We start from the raw sequence: 23,557 nt of genomic DNA, 5'->3' as shown, positions 1-23,557 counted from the left end.
GTAGGAAAAAAATGAGAAGAATCGGTCTGTGTTCTAAGTTTTCCCTTCCCAAAAGTTGACATGGTTATATAATGCATGAGTTTTACCATTGAAATAGGATGCCGTCATAGAAACAGTTTAATACGCCAATTCCAGTGGGAGTGTAATATGTGAATATAAGAATACATTCAGCTTGGGGTTCTCCAATGTGTACGATTACACATTGTTGATAAACAACCTGGGACTATTTTGGGCTGGCTGGTATAGTGTGTCTCTTGCTGGCAAGAGACACACTGTGCATGGTGGCAGAGGTGTCAGATGTAAAGACAGTTTCTGTGTCTGAAAACAACACTTTCTCATTCTGAGAAATCCTACTTTTATTCATTATGCAAAGATACGGACCAAAAGAAGTGTGGTCTAGATTATATTTTGAATTCCAGAGTTTGGGTTTTGTGACATGTTTTTCGTTTACTCGGGAGCGTTGAAAAAGCTGGTAATGGATACACCCCAGTCTGCTTTGTTGTGAGCAGCTGGGAGAGTAAAATATTTAATGTCTCCCTCACTACTAGGGTGACATTTTCCTGCGGCCCGAGCACGGCAGGTTACGAGCTAGGTATTCCCCTCCCTATGAATAATTCAACAAATGAAGGTAAATTTGAGCCCTGCATGGGCTGTAGTAATTTCTTAGCTGTTCCTGAAGCGTTTCTTTGGTCACACGTTTCTTCTAGTGTTTACTCCTCTCACGGTAAGAATTAGGACGGCTAGTATTTACTGCACCCTCCCTTTGGGCCTGGCTGTATTCCAGGAACTTTCTATATATGCGCTCATTTCATCCTCACAGCAACCCTAAGAGGCAGGCACTATTATCGTACCCATTTGACAGATAAGAAAACTGAGGAACAGCAGTGTGACTTAATGAGCTTTCCTGAGGTCTCACAGCTGGCGGGAAGTGTGGCTCTGGAGCCCGTGCTCTTCACCAGTGCTGCACTAGGAAGAGCTGTGGGCGTGTTAAGCATGCTGCTGGGTCATGACACAGGGACATAGCCTTGGCAACTGGAGAATTTGGACTTGGTTCCGGTTTCAGCCCTGTGGCAACCAGCTGTGGGCCTTGAGCACTCCCTGTAACTTTTCTCAGCCTCGGTTCGTGCATCCTTGAAATGCAGATAATTATATTTTACTCACATGTAGAGGAGAAGAAAACTAAGGATGGGACAGTATTTGAGTTAAAAGTGATTCTTAAAAAAAAGTTATAATGTTGGGGGTGGGGAGGGAGGGAGGGATAAATTGGGAGACTGGGATTGACAAATACACACTACTCTATATAAAATAGATACCGAATAAGGACCTACTGTAGAGCACAGGGGACTCTTCTCAAAACTCTGTAATGACCTATGTGGGAAAAGAATCTAAAAAAGAGTGGATATATGTATGTGTATAACTGATACACTTTGCTGTACAGCAGAAACTAACACAACATTGTAAATCAACTCTACTCCAATAAAACTTTTCTTTTTGAAAGTTGTAATGCACAAAAGCAAGATAAATACTAAATGTTCTTAGTGATCCAGAGCACATATGCCTCCTCAGGTATCATACAAATGGGGCAGCCCCAAACCTAGAAAATGCTGCAGTTTTCTGTGACATTTCACTTTATGAAATATTCAGTGAAATCCACTTTTCACTTTAGAAAATATGAAATATTCAGTTTCACTTAACAATACTCTCCTTTTGACCATGAGAAGACTTATTTCATGTGAGTTATTTAATATGAGTTCACAAGATGGGCTAATGACCGCACAAAGCATGTGGTCCCTTCGGAGCCTGTGTTATGAATTAGGACATATATGCTGCATATGATGCTGACCCAATGGTAATACATGAATTTTAAGGCTCGTTGTTTGTTTCTTTGCTTCTAATTGAGGAAGATTTCAGACACATATAAAAATAGAAATAATCATATAATCAAGCCCCCTTGTTCATGGCCATGGCCAACAGTCTTTCATCTATACCTCTATTTCTTCCCTCCCCCGTATTATTTCAAAGCAGACTCAGTTGAAAGTTGTTTGTTTCACTTTTTTCATACCATGATTGTTTGCTATGCAGACTTGAGGACAGCAAAAATATGCATTTAAGTAGTTAGATTACTAACTATAACTGTTTCCTAGCTGTACAAGAGTGATAGTTTTGTTTAATTTGGGTCCACTTTTAGGAGGTCTTGGAGTTATCCTCTAGAAAGTATATAGTGCCTTAAATGATCAAAGTTCTCTGGAACCTTACCCCAGTGGCCAGAGACAAGGTGATGAGGGGAAAGGATGCAGGATTTGTATTCAGATGATAAGATCTGGTTCTGGTCCCCTGCTTGTTATGAGCTCTGAGAATGTGGATACAACAGTGACCTCTGAGCTTGATTCTTTATCTATAAAGTTCATTCATTTGGTAGTTCTTTATTCAAAGGTCAGCTGTGTGTCAGCCACTGTTCTGAGCCATGGAGATATCCCAGAGAATAAAACAAAAATAAGTTACTTTTCAATGACATTGTATAGCTCAAGTGCATTAATGGCATGTGAAAACTGTTTGCAAACTCTCAAGTAAAATACGAAGGTTCCTATTACCTTTATTTTCTTACTCTGCTTTTCACTTGAAAACTTCTGCTCACAAGTATTCTAGGCTTATAATAGTTTATAAGAAACTATTTAAGTTTTATTGAGAAATATATTATTCGTTTTCTCAGAGCTGTGCTGTCTTGCTGAATTTCTGATGAAATGGTTCACTCCGTGGATACTTGGGTCCCAGGTGCTGTGCACCCTGCTAGGGGTTTTACCTGAGACCAAGATTGGGCTTCACAAGGATCTGTAAGATAGGCATTACCTTCATTTTACAAATGAGGAGACTTAGTGAGGCTATCTTCCCCAAGGTCCCATGAGTGGTAAAAGGTAGAGCTGGGATTTCAGCCCTGTCTCTTTGTCTTCAGACTGAAGCCCTTCACCATCCCTTCATCCTGCCTCAGTTGGGAAATAAGAGGAATAGGGCTTGGTCCTGAGCTTTGGAATTTACTTCTCTTTAAGAAACAAAAGCAACCCTAGTACAAGGCAGAATACCAAGAACGGGTCAGGCAGACAGTAAGTTGTTCGCAAATGAAAAAGCCAGTGCATCAGGATTTGAGGATCTGGAAAAGGGATGAAAGTGACTTGCTGCCTTTGTGAGTGTGTCCCTGTGTGTGGGCTGAAGGTGACTGGAGTGGGGCGGCAGGGGGAACCACGATGAGCGGGGCCAGAGCTGAGAGCCATAGCCTTTCTAATGCTAACGCAGATGTAAAACTAATCATTTCCCTAATGGAACAGACAGAAACCATCTGTCTGTAGCTTTTGAAGACAACCTGAATAATCTCCCAGATTTCCGCATCTGACCTAGGACAGCCTAGGTCATTGATTCAGTTTTCAGAATGTGTTGAATGTTAGTTGTATTTTGTATTTGGTCTTAATGGCAAAATTTAAATCTCTTTTGAATGATTCCTCTCTTACTGATAGCGTGTCTAAACCGTGACAAGCGTTAGTAAAGATAAATCCTCATGTGATACGCACAAACACGCACGGAATTAGCAGCATCAGGGTTGGGCGACGTTGTTTTCTCTGCATGGCATTTAGACTTTGGAAAGCTAAGACGCGAAGTCACCATCGCCAGATTTCTGAGGTGAAAAAGCAAAGGAGAGGGTGTGGCCTCTGAGTCTGGGTTGAGTGTAGGCAGCCCTGAGCCCAGGGGCTGACCTGCTAGGCAGGTCTGGCTGACGAGTGTTCGGAGGCGGCCCGTTTTGTGGCCAAAACACCAACTTTGGGTCTTGAGTGTAGCTTGGCTTTTCACTGACTATAGAATGACAGAGTATGTGTGTCACAACTCAGATATTGAGGAATGGCCCATCGTAAATCCAGAGCATGGTCTTTTCAGAGCGCTTTCAAAATGGGCTTTAAAAAGATTTTAATTTGTTCCAGATATCTAATGTTCAAATCCATGTAGTAGTTAAAGGCTTTTAAGTCGTTTTTTCTTGGATTGTGTACTTGGAATGTGTATTCATTCCTGGCGTGGCTATGAAGATTGAATGATTATTTAAGCCCTTCATTTATTGATCGACTTATTGATGCTCTTCTCTTTATCCTTACACTACCTTTTTTTTCCTTTTTTTTTTGGAAAGAGCTCTGGGCAGTCAGGAGGATTATTGTGTTGAAATATTAAGTTCAGGACAGTGAGACTTGCTACGTGTTGGGAGTTTATCCCTGGCATTGATTGATGATGGACAGTTGAGGGTTCGCTCTGGAGAGTAGAGGTGGGGTGGAAGGTGTTGGGGAGAGCCCTCTGAACACCTCCCCCAGGGCCTGCTTCCTCCCCAGCCCATCTTCCCAACTCAACTCAGAGTTCCACAGCATGCCTGCACCTAAACCAGGTGAGGTCACACGTTAACTATTACAAAAGTTTATTAGCCTTAGTAACGGTATGATAAAAGTTATGAATAGTATGATGATAACAATTGGGCTGAGGAAGTAATTTTCCTGTGTCCATAGAGCAAGTCCTTGCAGGAGGTGAGGGCTGAAGTCTGGGTCTTTGGAGAAGGTTGGCATGTGAAAGAGCAAAAAATACTCAAATGTATTTTGGTTGGTGGTTTTACGTTTTATTTCACTTCAGCCTTTAAAAACAATGTTCTCTCGGTATTACATGCCTTTGTGTTCAGGGTGGAGTAGGTGTGGGAGAGGGGTAGGTATTGCTAAATCCAACTCAGGCCTCCCCACCATGTGCTGGTGCTCCCAGAAAGGTACACGGAGATTGTAAAGGGAAGCAAATATTGACCAAGGGGAGAAGAAAGTTTAGAATGAATTGGCATTTTTTCCTGGGGCCATGTTTTTTTTTTTTTTTTTTTTGAGGTACGCGGGCCTCTCACTGTCGTGGCCTCTCCCGTTGCGGAGCACAGGCTCCGGACGCGCAGGCTCAGCGGCCGTGGCTTACAGGCCCAGCCGCTCTGCGGCATGTGGGATCTTCCCGGACCGGGGCACGAACCTGTGTCCCCTGCATCGGCAGGCGGACTCTCAACCACTGCGCCACCAGGGAAGCCCTGGGGCCATGTTTTTTAAGAGATGGAATAAAAAGCTTTTTTAATTGGCATTTTTTAAAACCTCAGAACATTTTGCAGCTGTTTTAATAAATGTTGGACACCTCTATAGGTTTTATGTTTTCTCTTAAAATGCACATCAGAATAGATGTTTGTAGGAGGCCTTCATCAGTCGTTCCTGTTTGAGCAGCCTACCCTTATTTGCATTAAATACCAGTTGTTTCTTCCCGTTGTTCACTTCAAATAACTTGTAACCTAGTTAAGTGGCAAAAAAGTAGCATGTCTTATCTTTGGGTAATTAGGAGAGAGAAAACAGAACATGGTCATTTACATCTTAAGTGTATCATTTGTTATGAAAGCTAGCCACCTCTTTCCCTTTTAGGTTCACAGTCATGTGGGAGGTGAATTCTGAATTTGTAGACACACAATAAGCAGTATCTAACTGTAACATCTTCTGTTCCTAGGAATTAAAGAACTTAAAAATTTAAAACCACACATTGAAGCAATGTATGTATTTACTATGGCTACTGTAACTATGGCTACTGTAACTTTGTTACAGTAGCCATAGTAAATGGCTACTGTAACATACTATGTTCATAGTAAATGAACATAAACTGAGAGGCTTAAACAATGGAAATCTGTCGTCTCCCAGTTCTAGAGGCCATAGAAGTCCAAGATCAAGGCCATGCTCCCTCTGAAGGTACTAGGGAAGGATCTGTTTCTGGTTTCTTTCCCAGCTTCTGCTAGTTCCTTGTGGCAGCATAACTCCGATCTTCACATGGCAGTCTCTGTGTGTGTGTGTCTGTCTCTGTCTCCAAATGTCCAGATTTTATAATGACACCATTCATACTGGATTGGGGCTCATCCTCATGACCTCACCTTAACTAATTACATCTGCAACGACCTTATTTCGAAATAAGGTCACATTCTGAGGTACTGGAGGGTTAGGACTTCAACATATGAATTTGGGGTGACATTCGTAGCCGGCAGCATGATATGGGGAACAGAGCTAAAGCCCAGGAGTTGGAGACCAGCCAGCCGTGGTGTACCCCAAGTATTTGACATGCAATGCAGATGATTTTTTGAAACCTCCTTCTCTATAGGACAAAATTATTTTCAGTTAGCAATCAGGAAATGAAATGAATAAGAATAATTTTCATTTCTGGAGAAGAAACCCAGGCAGTGATGTTTTCTTTTATTAATCTAGAATTCATTTTGAATTTTTGGAGATAAGTCAGAACTCACTGTATGTTTCACTGTTTTAAATTTTGAATGCAAATATAAACTCCAAGTGGCTACAGAGGGTGTTGGAATTGAAGGAAGCATTCTGTTTTGTGATTGGTTGTTTTAAATTTCATGTCACTCTTCTGTCTCTTGTCTTTATAATTGCTCATTTCACGTCTGCTGCAGAAGCTCAGGCATATGTAATACCAGAGGCTGGAAGACACTTACTGCTGGAAGCCAGCCTCAAAGCTCCTGTTGCAACAACACATGCACCTGAACTTCGGTGTGACAGGTGGGCTGTGTAACCAGGAGTTCTCAGAATTAGCTTCCATAGACTCCCACATTTATTGTAGCTAAGTAGTATTTTTTTTTTAAGTTTACCTATATATTATTGAAATTGAGCAGGAACTACAACAAAAAGATTTTTGAGAGGAGGAGTGTTTTATCACTGACATCCATTCATGGCAATAATAATGTAAGAAAAACTATGACTTTCTAGTTGGTTTTGCTACTGTTTTTGAATCTTCTACAGGGAATGCACTTCCTCGTTACCTGCAAGCTGGGCTAACCAAACTCCCTACTCCTTGTAGGTCCCTGCAGTGGCAGCCTGACCCTGACTAGCTGTGGGAACTTGGATGAGTCACATTAAACGATTCTGCACCCAGTTCTAATGTGTGTGTGCTTTTCCCACACCCCTAAGGAATTCTCTAACACCAACTGGCTGTCCTACAATTCGACGTAATTCTGACACTATCCATCGTACCTGAAGATAACCTCAGACCCCACAGGTTAAGGGCTCAGTCCTACAAGACTGCTCTCCCCCCAACTTCAGACACCAGTGGCATGTCCAGGTTGTCACCTGTGCTTCTGACCTACCAGCTATAGATGGGAGTTCCAATGACCCCCTTTTGGGGTTCAATTAATTTGCTAAAGCAGCTCACAGAACTGAAATATTTTACTTGTTCTAGATCACTGGTTTATCATAAAAGACTATAACTCAGGAATAGGCAGATGGAAGAGGTGCATTGTACAAGGTATGGGGAAAGGTTCACCCTCTTCCCAAATCTCTGCCTGTTCGCCAACCCAGAAGCTCTTCAGACCTCTCCTTTAGGGCTTTAATGGGACTTCATTGCATCGATGTGATGGGTTAAATCATTGCTATTGGTGACTGATTCAACCTGTAGCCCATTTCCCAATCCCTAGGTGCTTTCCTAAAGTCACCTCATTAAATAGCAGATGACACTTTTGTAACTCTCACCACTTAGGAGAATCCAAGTTTTTAGATCTGTCCCAGGAACAGGACAAACACCAAATACGTATTTCTTACTGTAAATCATGATATCACACACATCTCTCATTCTTAGTTCCTGGGAGAATGGGCCAAGGCAGTGGTCATTTTATCTTTTTTTTGAAAGCCATAGTTCTTCAAATAAAAATTGTACAGTACACCATAGATTTAAAAGAGATGGCTGGCTTCCCTGGTGGTGCAGTGGTTGAGAATCCACCTGCCAGTGCAGAGGACATGGATTCGAGCCCTGGTCCAGGAAGACCCCCACATGCCGCGGAGCAGCTAAGCCCTTGCACCACAACTACTGAGCCTGTGCACCACAACTACTGAAGCTCGCACCCCTAGAACCTGTGCTCCACAACAAGAGAAGCCACTGCAGTGAGAAGCCCGTGCACCGCAACAAAGAGTAGCCCTGCTTGCTGCAACGAGAGAAAGCCCGCGTGCAGCAACAAAGACTCAGTGCATACAAAAATAAAATAAATAAATTTATTTTTTTAAAAAAAGAGACGGCGGCTGAACTACTGAGCCCCTCTGCCCCAGGGGCTCTTCTAAGGACACTGCCAAGGGGCACCTTTGGGACACCACATGACCTGTCAGCGTAGGGGGCTGGATGGGGTAGAGGGCAGGAGCCAGGCAGCTCCAAGGACCTTCTTCCTCCCAGGTAAACAGAGGGCAAAAGGCATTTCATATAAAGTCAGAGACCCGGATTCTAGGTGACAGCGAGGAATTCTCTTGTAAGGGTGAACCCACGCTTACCAGTAGTGACCTCCATTTTATGCCCCTCCCCCTTGCTCAGTTTCCTCAGAGGTCACCTTGAGTGGAGACATCCGAGGACGTCGAGGGCATCCTGGCTGGGCACACACCCATACTAGCTCCAACACAAAGTTAACTGTGTGTCTCTTAGTTATACGTCTCCTCAGCTATAAATTGGATTAATGATCTCTTCTCCAATTTACCCCATGGTGATGCTCTTAGGTACAATTAAGGCACTGAGTGTTGCCACTAAGCATAGACTTTCAATAAGGAATTTTATCCCATGTACCTCCTATATGCCCTTGGGCAGAGAACTTAACCTCTCAATGTCAGTTTCCTCATCTGTAAAATGGGGATAACAGTTTGACCCTCAGCAAATGAAATAAAATAGTACATGCCAAGCTCTCAGCTCAGTGACTGATACACAGAATGTGAAGTCAGCTACCTTTAAACACTTACCACCATCATCCCAGGAAAACACTGGAAGCTTTGGAAGCTCTATAAGTATTCTCATAAATCCTTAAACCTATCAGATCTGTAGAAACTTAGACACTTCTGTTAATTGACCTGTCCAAAAATCTGAAAGCCAGAACAGATAGTTAGAATCGCTGGCCATCTGTAGGAAACCCTGGAGATCGTTCAAACCAAACGTGTTTCCAAGGGACATATAAAATATTAACCATGTGTTTGCAGTATGATCTTGGTGCAAAACTTTGGGTGTGAAGTCAGCTGTCTGGGAAGAGTTTGTAATCTAAGTTGTGTCCTCTAAGCTGACTTTAAATACAGCAGGGGAGACAGTAATGAAATATCAGCTGTGCCCTTCATCCCTTCAGTTTCTGGGACCCAGAATTTGTGAAGATGTTAATGTTCAAATGGACCGAGAAGTAAGACTCTGTGACCAGGCATAGACATTCATGAAACCATGACAGTGTCTTTTTTTTTTTTTTTTGGCTGCTTTGGGTATTTGTTGCTGCACTTGGGCTTTCTCTAGTTGTGGCGAGCAGGGGCTACGCTTCGTTGCGATGTGCGGGCTTCTCATTGCGGTGGCTTCTCTTGTTGCAGAGCACGGGCTCTAGGCATGCGGGCTTCAGTACTTGTGGCTCGTGGGGTCTAGAGCGCAGCCTCAACAGTTGCGGTGCACGGGCTTAGCTGCTCCGCAGCATGTGGGATCTTCCTGGACCAGGGATCGAACCCGTGTCCTCTGCATTGGCAGGCAGATTCTTAACCAAGTCCCCATGACAGTGTCTTGAAAAGATACCAAGTAGGTGCCCTGATCATCCTTGATGTATCAATCATACATACTGTCTATTTAAACCTTGAAACGTATTTACAGATGAATATTTGGAAAATATAAAACATCTTTACATATAAAAAGGTACCACAAGGGAGTTTGTATTTTCAGTTGAGGCCACAGACCTTTCGGATGTCTATTATGATGGGATGAGGAACAACTAACATTTTAAATCATTTTGTCACTGGACCTCTGTCCAGGGCTCTTGAGGTCTGTTGTTTTTATTGCGTGAAGCCCGGAAGTTTAGTGAAGGTCGATAGTTGGGGGTCTCCATTGGCACAGAGGACTGTAAGGGAAAAAATGGGCCCAGACTAGATTTCATGGCATTTCATGATCCTTAGGAGAAAATTGGGATCTTATATTGACTAATGCACCAGGAAGGTGTGTTGATACAAAAGATAAAAAGGTAGGTTTCATCTCTCCTGCCTTGACATGCAAACCATCCCTTTTCAGGGCTCAGACCACCTCGGGATGAAAGCAACCTGCTTTCGCTCTTGCTTTTGGTTTTGTAATCATTTGCAAAGAGATACGATTGATAGAAAGCGTGGGTGGGCATGGTCCTGATACCCTGACACATCTTTTCTCTCCCTTTAAACAGCTCTGTGACAAATCTTAAGAGATTTGGGGGCAAACACACCTGGTTGAAATCTCATTCTGTGACCCTGGAGGAGTCACCTAACCTCTGTAAAGCCTGCAAAATGAGGATAATACCTGCTTTTTAGGTATGTTGTGAGGATTTCATGAAATGAGCCCAGCACATAAGTGACTGCTGAACAGTCTTCAGATATAAGGGGTGGGTAGGTATTATCAATTGTTGATTACTTTAGAAGAAAAACACACAGTGGGTTTCTTCTTCCAGAGCAAAAATCCTTTTCCAAAATACACATGTATGTGTTATTTACAAAGCCGCAGTAATAGGACACAATTATGATTTCTGTGTTTCCCCCAATTTAATGTTGTATTTAAAGCATTTCCTATGTTTCTAGGACTGTCATTTTTAATGGATCCTCTAAGATAATAATTTATAAAACCATTATCCTGATGGACTTTCAGATGGTTTCTATTCCTGCTTTATATAGCTGACGACAACAATCCAGAATTTTTCTGTGAATAGAGTTATTTTACTTGTTGAATTGTTTCTGTTGGAAATGTTTCTATAAATGAGATTATTGGGTCACATGTTATAAATATCTTTAGTGTTATTGGGACATAAAGTGTTGCTATATTGTTTTCCATTGGAATGTACCAATTTCAATGTCAGCAACAGGAGGCCTGTGTGTGTGTGTGTGTGAGTGTGTGTGTGTGTGTGTGTGTGTGTGTGTGTGTGAGAGAGAGAGAGAGAGAGGGAATTCACTCAGCTTTACAACTGCCCAAGCACTAGATGTAGTCATTGAATATTGTTAACTTAATAGGCATAAAATGGTGTCTTACGTTTTCATCAGTTTGCCCCTCTTTGATTGCTAGCAAGAGTAATCTTTTCCTGTGTGTTTGTTCCCATTTACTTGTTACATCAGACCTTTTTCTATCCTTTTATTCAAACAAGCAGTTCCTATTGAATCTGAATGGGGAATACACATTGTTTCTTTGTAGAATGAAAAGTTTAAGATTTATATTCAGTTCTGCAAGATTCTGCTGATTCCTATACCCTGTAGTGTAACCTTTCTGTTAATTGCATCCATCCATCAATAGGCCGGTGACTCTTCAAACATTAAAATGAATTCAACTCGACAGACTAACTTTTTATTTCCCTTGGAGGTTTGGTTTCCAGGCAACTGTCAAATATAAAGCCCCAATGATTTTATATTATTTAAGCAGGAATAGAAGTGAAAAACCTAATCACAGAGGCAATAGTAATGAAGTAAAATGGGACCATTGTCCCTAACAAGTAAGGATGACGCCTGAATGTAAAAATAACAATGTCTTTCTCCTGGTAACTTGCAGTATTTATGATCAAAACACTCTGTGGATTGAAGCTGTGCTCCAAAGTCAGCCTGTGGGGAATTCTGGCATTATTATCCTACGGGAATCCATTCTAGTCTTCTGTTTATTTTTCTTAGTTTTCCAGACAAAAGAATGGCAGCCCCACCCAATCTTAATTTGAAACACATTTTTCTAGCTGCCACCACCCTGTTTCGGGCCTGTGTTCCTTCTGGCAGCGGCTACGTTCACACGCTGAGCGCTGTTGCTGAATGTGGCCACAGAGGTAATAGGGCCGAACTGCTTGGCTTTACCGGTGACAGGCGTGCCTGGGAGATTCTCAGTGTCCACTGTGACCCCTGGATGGTCTCCCTGCCTGGCTCTCACCTTCCTGGCCACCCACACTCCCTCCGCTATCAGATTCATCCTGCTGCAGCACCGGGCAGATCGGATGTCTCTCCTTGCAGATACGTTCAGTGCTTCTGTCCACTGCCTGGAATAAAGCCTTGTCAGGTCCTCGTAGGCGGGGGAAGATGACTCCACCCAGCCTCTCATGAGCTCTGCCCCAATCCCCCCTAAATCTTTCAGCCGGGCAGGTGCCTTATATTTACTTTCCTGCCGCTGTTTTCACTCTGTTCCTCATTCCTGAAAATGTCTCTCCCATCCATGCAGAGTTCTTGCTCCCCTCTGTGATTCCCACACACATTGCCCAGCTCATAACAGCTAGGAAATGATTATTGATTTCCATACACTCTAATGTGACATAAAGGGAGAAGCTTTTTTTTTTTTTTTTTTTTTGTCGTACGCGGGCCTCTCACTGTTGTGGCCTCTTCCGTTGCGGAGCACAGGCTCCGGACGCGCAGGCTCAGCGGCCATGGCTCACAGGCCCAGCCGCTCCGCGGCATGTGGGATCTTCCCGGACCAGGGCACGAACCCATGTCCCCTGCATCAGCAGGCGGACTCTCAACCAGTGCGCCACCAGAGAAGCCCAAGGGAGAAGCTTTTAAAATGTTACAACTCATCCGTGAAGGAAAGACCTGTCTGTAGACCCCAGAGTTGGCTTTAGTTTGCCACGTTCTCCATTTCCTTTGCTTACGTTTTTCTTGTGACCTAGGAGGCTCTCAGTTGGTCTGTAGACAAGGACAGCACTTGCCACTTGCAGTCGGGGAGTGGGCTCTGATGCTTCCTGGGTGGTGCTTGAATTCCACTCTGAAGCCCCTGTGTGTGTACCGCACCACACCTAGCACAGAGCCGGGGATGCGGTCAGGGGGCCTGCATCCAGTCTATGTTACCGCTTAGGAGCTAAATAACCTTGGGAGGGTTCCTTAACCACCTTAGTTTTCTCATTGGTAAAATGGCAATGATAGCACCTGGCCACCTGTCTCAGAAGAATTCCACGACAATTGTGAGAGAGGATGTATGTGAAAATACTTAGGAGTGAACGGGAAGGGGCAACCTCGTGGTAACAGGAAGCAGTCATCATTACTAGGATATGCTGGGGAGCCCATGACAGAGTTGGGATGACAGTATCACGAAGAAATCCTTTAAGTTTTATCGGGAGAATGAAAAAAACCGCCCTTCTCGAGAGGTCAAAGTTTTGAGGTTTCCCCTGCACCTTTTTAAATGGTAGCCGTCAGAGGTGTGTGATGTGAACTGGAGGTCGGTCTTCCTTTGTGGCAAAGGGCTCTGGGTGGACTTTCAGAGGAACAGAGGATAAAGCTGTGGACCCAGAGAAGGCTTTTCTATCATGAGTAAAGGCCCCGGCTGAATTGTCCCTACAACGGTGATATTAATGGTCCCTCAGTTTTGTGTTAGTTATCCCAGGCTTCTAGGTTTTCTAGGCTTCAGTTTGGGAGGAAATAAAAATTATTAACCCCATTTGTCCTAGGAACAGTAATTGTATTGTTTCTAGAACAGTATAAAGTTTGAATTTAATCTAGATCTTAGGTAGGTTTTTTTTTTTTACATCTTTATTGGAGTATAATTGCTTTACAATGGTGTGTTAGTTTCTGCTTTATAACAAAGTGAATCAGTTATACTCCCTTCCCATATCTCTTCCCCCTTGCGTCTCCCTCCCTCCCACCCTCCCTATCCCACCCCTCTAGGTGGTCACAAAGCACCGAGCTGATCTCCCTGTGCTATGCGGCTGCTTTAGGTAGGTTTTATTACTGTTGGTTCATGAGTTTTTTTGGTCTAATTACAACGGTCGTCCAGCTTATCAGATTTTACTCTCAAGAGTATTGAGCAACTAACACAACATTGTAAATCAACTATACTCCAATAAAAAAATTAATTAAAAAAAAAAAAAGAGTGTTGAGCAGATTCCAAACAGTGTGTGGCATGTGTCTGGACTGACTAGGAGAATAGAGATTTCTGCTGCCTCTTGGATGGGACTCTTCTTTGGAATTACTTGGAAATAATACCAGCCATATTAGGTGCCTTACCATAGAATTCTTATTATTTGTGGTTAATGATATGTGTATTAGTTATTTATTGCTGCACAACAGATTACTCCAAAACGTAGAACAACACGTATGTTGTCTTACAGTTTCTGTGGATCAGGAATCTGACCACTGCCTAACTGATTCCTCTGCTTCAGGGTCTCTCACAAGCCTGCAGTTAAGGTGTCAGCACAGGCTGGGGTCTCATCTGAAGGCTGGACTGAGAAAGGATCCACTTCCCGGTTCCTGTGGTTGTTGCCAAAATTCCTTTCCTTTTTTTTTAAATTCAAAAAATGTGCTTATTCTGGTTTTTTGAGATATAATTGACCTATAACATTGCATTAGTTTAAGGTATACAACGGAATGATTTGATGTATGTATATATTGTGAACTGATTACTACAGTAAGTTTAGTTAATATCCATCATCTCACATGGTTACAGTTTTTTTTTCGTGTGATAAGAGCTTCTAAGATCTACTGTCTTAGCAACTTTCAACTATACAGTACAGTATTGTTAGCTATAGTCACGATGCTGTACGTGTACAAAATTCATTTCCTTAAGGGTTGTTGGACTGAGGACCCCAGTTGCTTGCTGGCTGTTGGCCAGATGCCCACTCAATTTCTTTCCATATGAGCCTCTCCGTAGGATAGCTGCTTCATCAAAGCCAGGAAGGGGTGAGGGGACGAGAGCTGGCTGGCAACAAGGAAGTCACAGCCTCTTATAATCTAATCACGCACAAGACACCCCATTCTGTTGGTTAAAAGTAAGGCATTATATATGTATAGCTGATTCACTTTGTTATAAAGCAGAAAGTAGCACACCATTGTAAAGCAATTATACTCCAATAAAGATGTTTAAAAAAAGAAAAAAAAAAGCAAGGCATTATGTCCAGTCCATTCTCACGGGGAGGGGATTACACAAGAGCATGAACACCAGGTGGTGGGATCATTGGAGGCATCTTAGATTCTGCCTGCCAGAGTTGTAATTTATTTATTTATCTATTTTTATTTTTTGGCTGTGCTGGGTCTTTGTCACGGCACGCAGGCTTCTCTGTAGTTGTGGCACGTGGGCTTCTCTAGTTGTGGTGTGTGGGCTCCAGAGTGCATGGGCTCAGTAGTTGCAGCATGGGGGCTCTCTAGTTGTGGCACGCGGGCTTCGTTGCCCTGCGGCATGTGGGATCTTAGTTCCCCAACCAGGGATTGAACCTGCATCCCCTGTATTGGAAGGCAGTTCTTACCCACTGGACCACTAGGGAAGTCCCTCAGAGTTGTAATTTATTATATTTAGTATGAAACATATAACTAAAACATGCATAGATAGCATAGAGCATATAGAAATATAATACACAAATTTATTATATCGTGAGATATGTTAAATACTTTGTATTATCTATAATAATAATAAAAATAGGCAAATGAAATGAGGAAAATTCCATTTCAGAAATACCCTTTCTTGCTGAGGACTTTAAAGAGCCATAAAAAAGATGATGAAGAATGAACACAAATGAATATTGTGAATCTTACTTCCTGCTTAGGCTGGAGTCATCCCGGACATGAATCAGTTTATACCCCAGGGATATCATTGATCGGGGACTCTTGGCCTTCCCCAGCCTCTGAGTTGTGTTATGTGTACAGATCAGACCCTAGCAGTGGCAGAACTCAACTGTTTTCGTTCCTCCTTTCCCTTCATTTGAATCTAGCAACCTTGTGATAGCAACAAAAGTTTGTGCTTTCATTACTTCTGACTTCAGAGTTTTCTTGCAAAGGCAGAAAGGTATTTCTTTGTGCCTGGGTTTCCCTCTCTCTCCTTCAGACCCCCTACTCCACAAAGGGAACAGAGAATTTCATGAATTCATTCACTTCACAAGCATTTCAGAGCCAATTATCTAAAGATGGCAAGTGATAGACGTTAGCGGTTCAGATTTGGAAATCCTGCCGTTTACCCCTCCTGTCTTCTGTGGTTTATGACCAAGAGGGCTGAATACTGCAGAAGGCAGGATGGGAAATAAGGCATCTTCCTCCTCCGCCCTTTTTTTTAACAGATGAGAAAAATGAGCTTCCAAAATGGTAATAAAGTGGTGAACGGTAGAGCCGTGGTTTGAATCCAGACCTATGTTCTTTCCAATCAATCACGCTGCTTTTCAGCCTGACCAGGAGCTGAGGGCATTTTCCTAAGATCATGTGACCAGAAGAATCCTTGAATGCTAAATCACATGGATGACTTTTTAAAAATCCTGATAAATCTTTTGCTTCCTTGCTCTAATATTTATTCACATTTATATCCAATGTCGAGATTATAAGCACATGGATTAATGATGAAATACTGCATTGAACTGGATATTGGCAGGTGCGTGACCACAGCTTCCTCACAGGAAACGGGTGTGTTGTTACCTCAGGCGTTTGGAATTGCGTGCCTTTTCTAGTTAAACAGCTATGCAGCAGTTGAAATAGTACCATTCCCAATCAATAGGGCAACTGTACGATTTAGGGCCATTTCCCCACCACTACACCTGGTGGTTTATTTCACGTTCCCAAAGCATGCATGATTTATCCGGGTCAATGATGATTTTATGTGACCATGGGCATTTGATATTGACCACTTCTTTTGTTGCTGTCTCTTATTATCTTTTCTTTTAGTTCAGGGGTCAACAGACTTTTTTTCTGTGAAGGGCCAGACGGTAAATATTTTAGCCTCTGAAGCCATCCGGTGTCTATCACAGCTATTCAACTCTTCTGTTGTGCAAAATTAGCCAAAAACAGGACATAAAGGAAAGAGCAAGGATGTGTTCTAATACAATTTCAGTTACAAAAACAGACGATTGGCCAAATCCGGCCCTCAGGCTGCAATTTGCTGACTCCTGTCTAGACTGTAAGTCTCCAAAGGACAGAGTCGGAAGTGCCTCCTGTGTGGTTTCTGGAGAGGCCTCTCTGCTTGGCCGCCATCTTGCAGCATCCCCATATGGCCTTTCCTCTGTGCACGTGCAGAAAGAGAGAGCTCCTGGGTGGTTTATCCTCTTCTTATAAGGACGTGAGACCCGTCGGATTGGGGCCCCACCCGTATAACATTATTTAACCTCAGTCACCTCTTGAAAGGCCCTATCTTCAAACACAGTCACGTTGAGGGTTAGGGCTTCAATCTTTGAATTTTAGGGGGAGGCAGTTCAGTCCATAACCCATAGGAAGGGTCTAAGCAGGAGAGTGGCATGACTCTGGTGGCCGGGTGGAAGTGGATGGTGGGAAGTCCTGTTAGACTCCACCTGCAGCATTTCAGGAGAGAGATGGTGGTGCCTGCACTAGGGTGGTGGCCGTGGAGACGGTGAGGAAGACATGGGTTGGAGGAATGTGTCTGGGGAGAAATGACAGGCCTTGCTGTGTCCTGGGGCTGTCACACATAATTTACTTACCCGTATCCCTCAATAACTTGGACGATGGTTTGGTTCCCAGTGCCTCCGGTAGCAGTCTGCACCGAGCAGGTGCTCAGTGGAGGTTGAATAAATGCACAGGTGTGTGTGACGTGCTGGAGTGATGGGAAGAGACATTACAAAGTTTCCAAATCCATGTGTGTAGTGCCTGCTTTACAGAGATCATGGTTTAGACCTGGAAAGCTGCTTTATGTCACCTAGGGCTTCCAAGAAATGATTTCTAGCTAACTTTTCTTTGGTAGCCTAAGATGGCAGAGCTAAACTATCCCATGAGTGTCTGCATTACACTCACGTACATACAGCAAAGAACTTCCTGCTCAGCTTAGAGATCCCCACCCAGCCTTCCAAGTCAGCCGCCCAGATCTGGCCTGTGGCAGGTGTTTGGCTGGTGAGTTGCTTGGTTGTGCAGTGGTTTGCTTTCTTTGAATCCCATGCTTGTGGTTGTAAATCTCTTCCTTTTTGTTTGTCTCCTCCTTCAACCTCGAAGGACTGGATTCGCACTGGATTCCATCTTCAATCTTTTGTTTGTTTGTTTGTTTGTTTTGGCCGCACCACGTGGCTTGTGGGATTTTAGTTCCCTGACCAGAGATTGAACCCAGGCACTCCGCAGTGAGAGCATGGAGTCCTAACCACTGGACTGCCAGGGAATTCCCTGGATCCAATTTTTTAAAAATTTATTTATTTATTTTTGGGTGCGTTGGGTCTTCGTTGCTGCATGTGGCCTTTCTCTAGTTGCAGCGAGCAGGGGCTACTCTTCATTGCGGTGCGCGGGCTTCTCATTGTGGTGGCTTCTCTTGTTGCGGAGCACGGGCTCTAGGTGCGTGAGCTCAGTAGTTGTGGCTTACGGGCTCTAGAGCGCAGGCTCAGTAGTTGTGGCGCATGGGCTTAGTCGCTCCACGGTATGTGGGATCTTCCCGGACCAGGGCTCGAACCCATGTCCCCTGCATTGGCAGGTGGATTCTTAACCACTGCCACCAGAGAAGTCCCCCTGGGTCCAATTTTAACATGGGAAATAAGCACGGAGACGCTTGGCAATAATGATAATGAAATGATCACTTACAAAATGTTTCTACAGAATGCACTTAATGCCACTGACCTGGATACTTAAAAATGGTTAAAATGGTAAATTTAGTTGTGTATATGTACTACAATAAAGAAACTTTCTCTATGATGCTTTCAGACTTTTCAATATTTTCTATGCCCCCGTAATGGAGAGATTAGATACTAACTCTGCCACTTAACTAGCTGAGCCTCAGTCTCCTTATCTGAAAGATGGGTAGATAACATCTCCCTCACAGGGTTTTCCGGCTTGACAGATAGTAGGTGCTCAATAAATGGTCACCACTTTTATTATGTTTGTTCTGAAAAATTTCTGGTGAAAGTCTGCCTTTGAGAGTTTGGGAATTTTTTAAGGATTATATAAAAATATTAGCTAAAGCATAAAACCACAAGTAGGGCCAATTAAACACATGTAAAATCCCAAGAAATAGTCATTTACTAACCCGCAGAAAATTGGGAGAGAGGAAAAATGTTTTACTTGGCAACTAAAGGTTTTAACTGTGAATACGCCTGTGCTTAAGTATAACCATGCTTTGTAATAGTCTAATATTTTACTTCCCAGTGAGGGGCAGATGCATTTTAGAAGTGATTTTTGGAGATGGAAAGGGCAACAGGGATGGATTCCCCACACTGTTCCATTTGTTATTATAAAACACAGTTTTTCTAATTATGGAAATAATTGTTAACAATAACAGCGACTGACGTTTGAGTACTTTCTAGGCTAAATACCAAATCGAGCCCTTTCCGTGCATCATGTCACTGAGAATCACGCACGGCAGTTGTTGAAATCTGGGGAAATGAATAAATGTCTGCGAAGAACTGGAACTGTTCTGTACATGTGGGTTGTTAACTCGCCTTTCAACTAAATGTGTTTGGGTTTTTGCAGCGTCATTAAAAACTTGTCCCACCGTGATCTAAATTGTTCTGCGCTGTCCCATTGTGTGAAGATGCCACCATTTATTTACACAGTTGCTAATCACTGGATATCCACGTTGCTTCTGGGTTTTGTTTTAAATAATATTGGACAAATTCCTCACATAAGTATTTGAACATTTCCTAGATGTACACCTATGGTTATAAAAATTTTAGATGTTCAAGATGCTAGATTGGGTATAAAGCATGCAGCCAGCGAAATGGTTCCACTCAAGGCAAGTAACACTTGATGAAAATATCTAACGAACTGTAACATAAACGTAGAATATAAAAGATGTCTCCTTGGAAAGCAATTGCTCTTGCTTCAAAATTTCAGTAATTATTGTACAAGTTATCCAGCGTTGCAAAGGTTTGGTTTTCTCCTCTATAGAGTGCAAATAACAATACCACCTTCACTAGGGTGGTATAGGGCATTTCAAGGAGCCATGTTTATAAAGCATTTCATGCGGAGCCCCGCACGCAGTTAACACTAAATAAATGTGAGCTGCCTTTATTAATGATAATGAGTACATGTCTGTATGAAGCTTATGTAAGTAATGCCAGGCTGTATGTCTGTCCTCACAAAGCCTGGGGTATTAGTGTAAGTATTTTCCTAATATAAATATAACTGAGGTTGTACTTGGCACTTATAAAGTGTCACTTTATAGAGTGGTGTATACACAAACAACAAATTTTAAATATAGGGAGTGGGTGGTGGCAGTTAGGCAGTAGGCTAGGATGTGCTTTCAAGAAGTCATTAGGGGCTTCCCTGGTGGCGCAGTGGTTGAGAGTCCGCTTGCCAATGCAGGGGACACGGGTTCGTGTCCCGGTCCGGGAGGATCCCACATGCCGCGGAGCGGCTGGGCCCGTGGGCCATGGCCGCTGAGCCTGCGCGTCCGGAGCCTGTGCTCCGCAACGGGAGAGGCCACAGCAGTGAGAGGCCCGCGTACCAAAAAAAAAAAAAAGAAGTCATTAGTAAAGTTTGAGGACCTAAGCTTGTATTTAAATGCATCACAGAGTAAAACCTCAGAATATTAGCGTTAGCAGAAACCAGATATCTTAGGACAGTGGTTTTCAAACTTTGCCAGCAATCCACAATTTCCAAAAGAAATTCATTTCCATTAAGACCCACAATGCAAATAAATGTATATATGTGTCTGTTTTGTAAAACTGTCCCCCAAACAGTACTAACTCTTTTTATGCGTGCTGTACTCTGATATTTTAAAATCTGTTTCACTTTATTTTAATGTTGGTTGTGAACCAATTAAATTAATTTTGCTGGGTAGAGACCCACGATTTGAAACACAACCTTAAAGCCTGTATACCCTTAAAAAAAGAAAGTTTGCAGCTACATTACAGTTGTAAATTCTCACCCAAGCATTTAATCAATAATGAATGGTTTTGTTGTTATTTGCATGATAATTTGAACTTTGGGATCATTATTCAGGCATATTTCCATGTTAGTAAGTCAGGTTCTGTTAAAAGCATTGTAACTGGGGCTTCCCTGGTGGCGCAGTGGTTGAGAGTCCGCCTGCAGATGCAAGGGACACAGGTTCGTGCCCCGGTCCGGGAGGATCCCATATGCCGCGGAGCGGCTGGGCCCGTGAGCCATGGTCGCTGAGCCTGCGCATCCGGAGCCTGTGCTCCGCAACGGGAGAGGCCACAACAGTGAGAGGCCCGCGTACCGCAAAAAAAAAAAAAAAAAAAAGCGTTGTAACCGAATGCAGGCAGAATTCAACCAAAAACTGGGTATGAGCCATGTTTCACTCTGGTTTCCCTTTCTTTTAAACCAGGTAGTTCCAATTTGCCAGCAGAATGAATACAGAAAGAGACTCAGAAACGACATTTGAGGAGGATTCTCAGCCTAATGACGAAGTGGTCCCTTACAGTGATGATGAAACAGAAGATGAACTTGAAGACCAGGGGCCTGCGGTGGAACCAGAGCAGAATCGAGTTAACAGAGAAGCAGAGGAAAACCGGGAGCCATTCAAAAAAGGTAACACGCAGGGACCTGGCAATGAGGTACTTGTCCGTCCTCACAAGGGCAGTGGCAACAGGTGCAAAGGACAGATGGTCCAGGAGGCATCTTCCTTCTCTTAGCTTCAGATGAAATTTGAAGCGCTTGGAAAAGTACACATTGTCCTCGGTGTGGTAGGGCTGGTGGACCGTAGCTGACAAGTTCTGCAGAGAAAATAGAAGGTCTTGCTTCGTGCCTATACATTTAGAAGGAAGCTGAGTGTGGAAGAATTTGCTTGTTACCACACCCAAGAACCTTGGAGTCACCAGACCTTTGGTTCAGTCATTTGTGAATATAAAAGGGTTTTGACTCTCCAGTTAAAAAAAAAAAAAATTATGGGTCTCCGCTCGCCACGAGTAGCCTGTGATGCAGCAGACTGTGCTCCCTGCCTAGAATCAGGGCAGCTTCAAGGCAGGGTCTAGACCACGGATTGGCAAACATTTTCTGTCAGGGGCCAGGTAGTAAATATTTCAGGCTTCGTGAGTCATACAGGCTCTGTCAAAACTACTCAGCGTTACTGATGTTTCTTGAAAATGGCCATAGACAGTCTGTCATTTAGGGTAACAGAACGTAGCTGACTTGCATGACTTTGCTTTTTCCCTTGTGGCTTTTCTGTTTCATTCCCTGCTGGTTCTCCCACCCCGGCAAACACGGGTGTTCTTTTTTTCCTTTGCTCCATGAGGAAGCTGATCCTTTTCTCTTTAGACCCCAGATCTGCTTCAGATTTCAGGTTGAAAATGTTTTCCTCCACGGTCCCTTGCATTCCAGCTAAATAACTTCAGTTTCCCATTCACAGAAATCTCCAGGAAATTGTTTTATTTCTGACTCTCCACATACACCTCTCCCCAGCCTCAATCAGAATAACCTCTGGTTTTATCTGGCTTCCCCAGAGCCTCTGTCATTGCTGATCTGCCCTTCCAGGCCTGCCAGAAGCCTGCTTTCCTTATGTCACTCCCTGCCCGTCTCTCCCTCCAGGATTCTGCTGCCTGTTAAGCTGGTTTTTTTTCCCCCAACAGGTTTCACCTGTAGAAAAAGTGACAAAGCGCGAAATCCTACTTATGTAATGATTCTTCCTGCTCTCTGGTCAGATGGTGCCTGTCTTCTGCTCTTCTGTGTGGGGACGTGCATGTACCACAAGGGCCCCCTGCCACCGCAGGCTTCAAAACCTGGGAAGGCCACTGTCTCAAGTCTATTGTTTTCCCATCCTCAGCTTTCCATATCAAACATTTAGAATTATCAGATCTTACTGTGGATTTCTGGCTGTAATTCTCAGCTATTGAGTATAAGTGCTTTCTGCCTTGACGCAGAAGGCGCTACAGTCACGATAGTGGAGCTACCGTGCAATGGAATCACTGCCAATCTGAACAGGAATGTGGCGTCTGTCATAACACGTCCAGACTGGATATCGTTCAGGCTGAAGTAGTCTGACGGGTTAGCACGGGGAGTTCTAGCTGATCGCCGAAATAGTAATAATGTGTTTCTTCCTCATTCCTTCTCCCACCGTGCTTCTGAGTTTCATATCTCTACCACGTGTGGGTATCTGATGAGCTGACACTGCAGTTCTCTAGGGGTGAGCTTTGCTGTTGGTGCTTGCGGCCATGTTATCAGATGTGTGGTCCCGGACAAGGCCAAGGGATGGGGTTGGGTGCCTTCGGAAATGTCAGAGGGGCACGTAGTGGGCGGGAACTCTCACCTCTGTTTTTTTCCACCTCTGCCTTCACATGCTGCTGCCCTGGGCACTTTCTGATCGTTCAGTTCACAGGTCATGTTTCTTGTAGATTTCTACCCCCAGAGCACTGGCATTGAGGGAGCTCGGACTTCTTCAGAGTCTTTTCCAGTGGTGGTTTATATTTCTAGGGGAATCTGGTGGTTTTCAAAAACCCTTGTCAAGTGACTTTGCCTGTGACTTTAAAAAACATTACTATCGGGTTTCCCTGGTGGCGCAGCGGTTGAGAGTCCGCCTGCCGATGCAGGGAACACGGGTTCGTGCCCTGGTCTGGGAAGATCCCACGTGCCGCGGAGCGGCTGGGCCCGTGAGCCATGGCCGCTGAGCCTGCGCGTCCGGAGTCTGTGCTCCACAACGGGAGAGGCCACGACAGTGAGAGGCCCGCGTACCGGAAAAAAAAGAAAATTATTATCATTATTATTAACTTCTTTTT

At 43.6% G+C, this 23,557-nt stretch overlaps 1 protein-coding gene across 3 annotated transcripts in view; it reads left to right on the top strand.

Moving 5' to 3' along the window:
* ATP8B1 (ATPase phospholipid transporting 8B1) overlaps positions 1-23,557 on the top strand; it is a 113,553-nt gene that overhangs the window by 30,145 nt on the left and 59,851 nt on the right. For all 3 annotated transcript variants that reach the window (XM_019937111.3, XM_019937113.3, XM_073790770.1), the window contains one exon: positions 21,175-21,377. In XM_019937111.3, the coding sequence (XP_019792670.1) occupies positions 21,197-21,377 (181 nt within the window). In that variant the 5' untranslated portion in view covers positions 21,175-21,196. Of the gene's footprint in view, positions 1-21,174; positions 21,378-23,557 lie in introns of those variants that run through there.

The sequence above is a fragment of the Tursiops truncatus genome, chromosome 13 (assembly GCF_011762595.2).
Source record: "Tursiops truncatus isolate mTurTru1 chromosome 13, mTurTru1.mat.Y, whole genome shotgun sequence".
Lineage (NCBI taxonomy): Eukaryota > Metazoa > Chordata > Mammalia > Artiodactyla > Delphinidae > Tursiops > Tursiops truncatus.
This window is presented reverse-complemented; position numbering and strand designations above follow the sequence as displayed.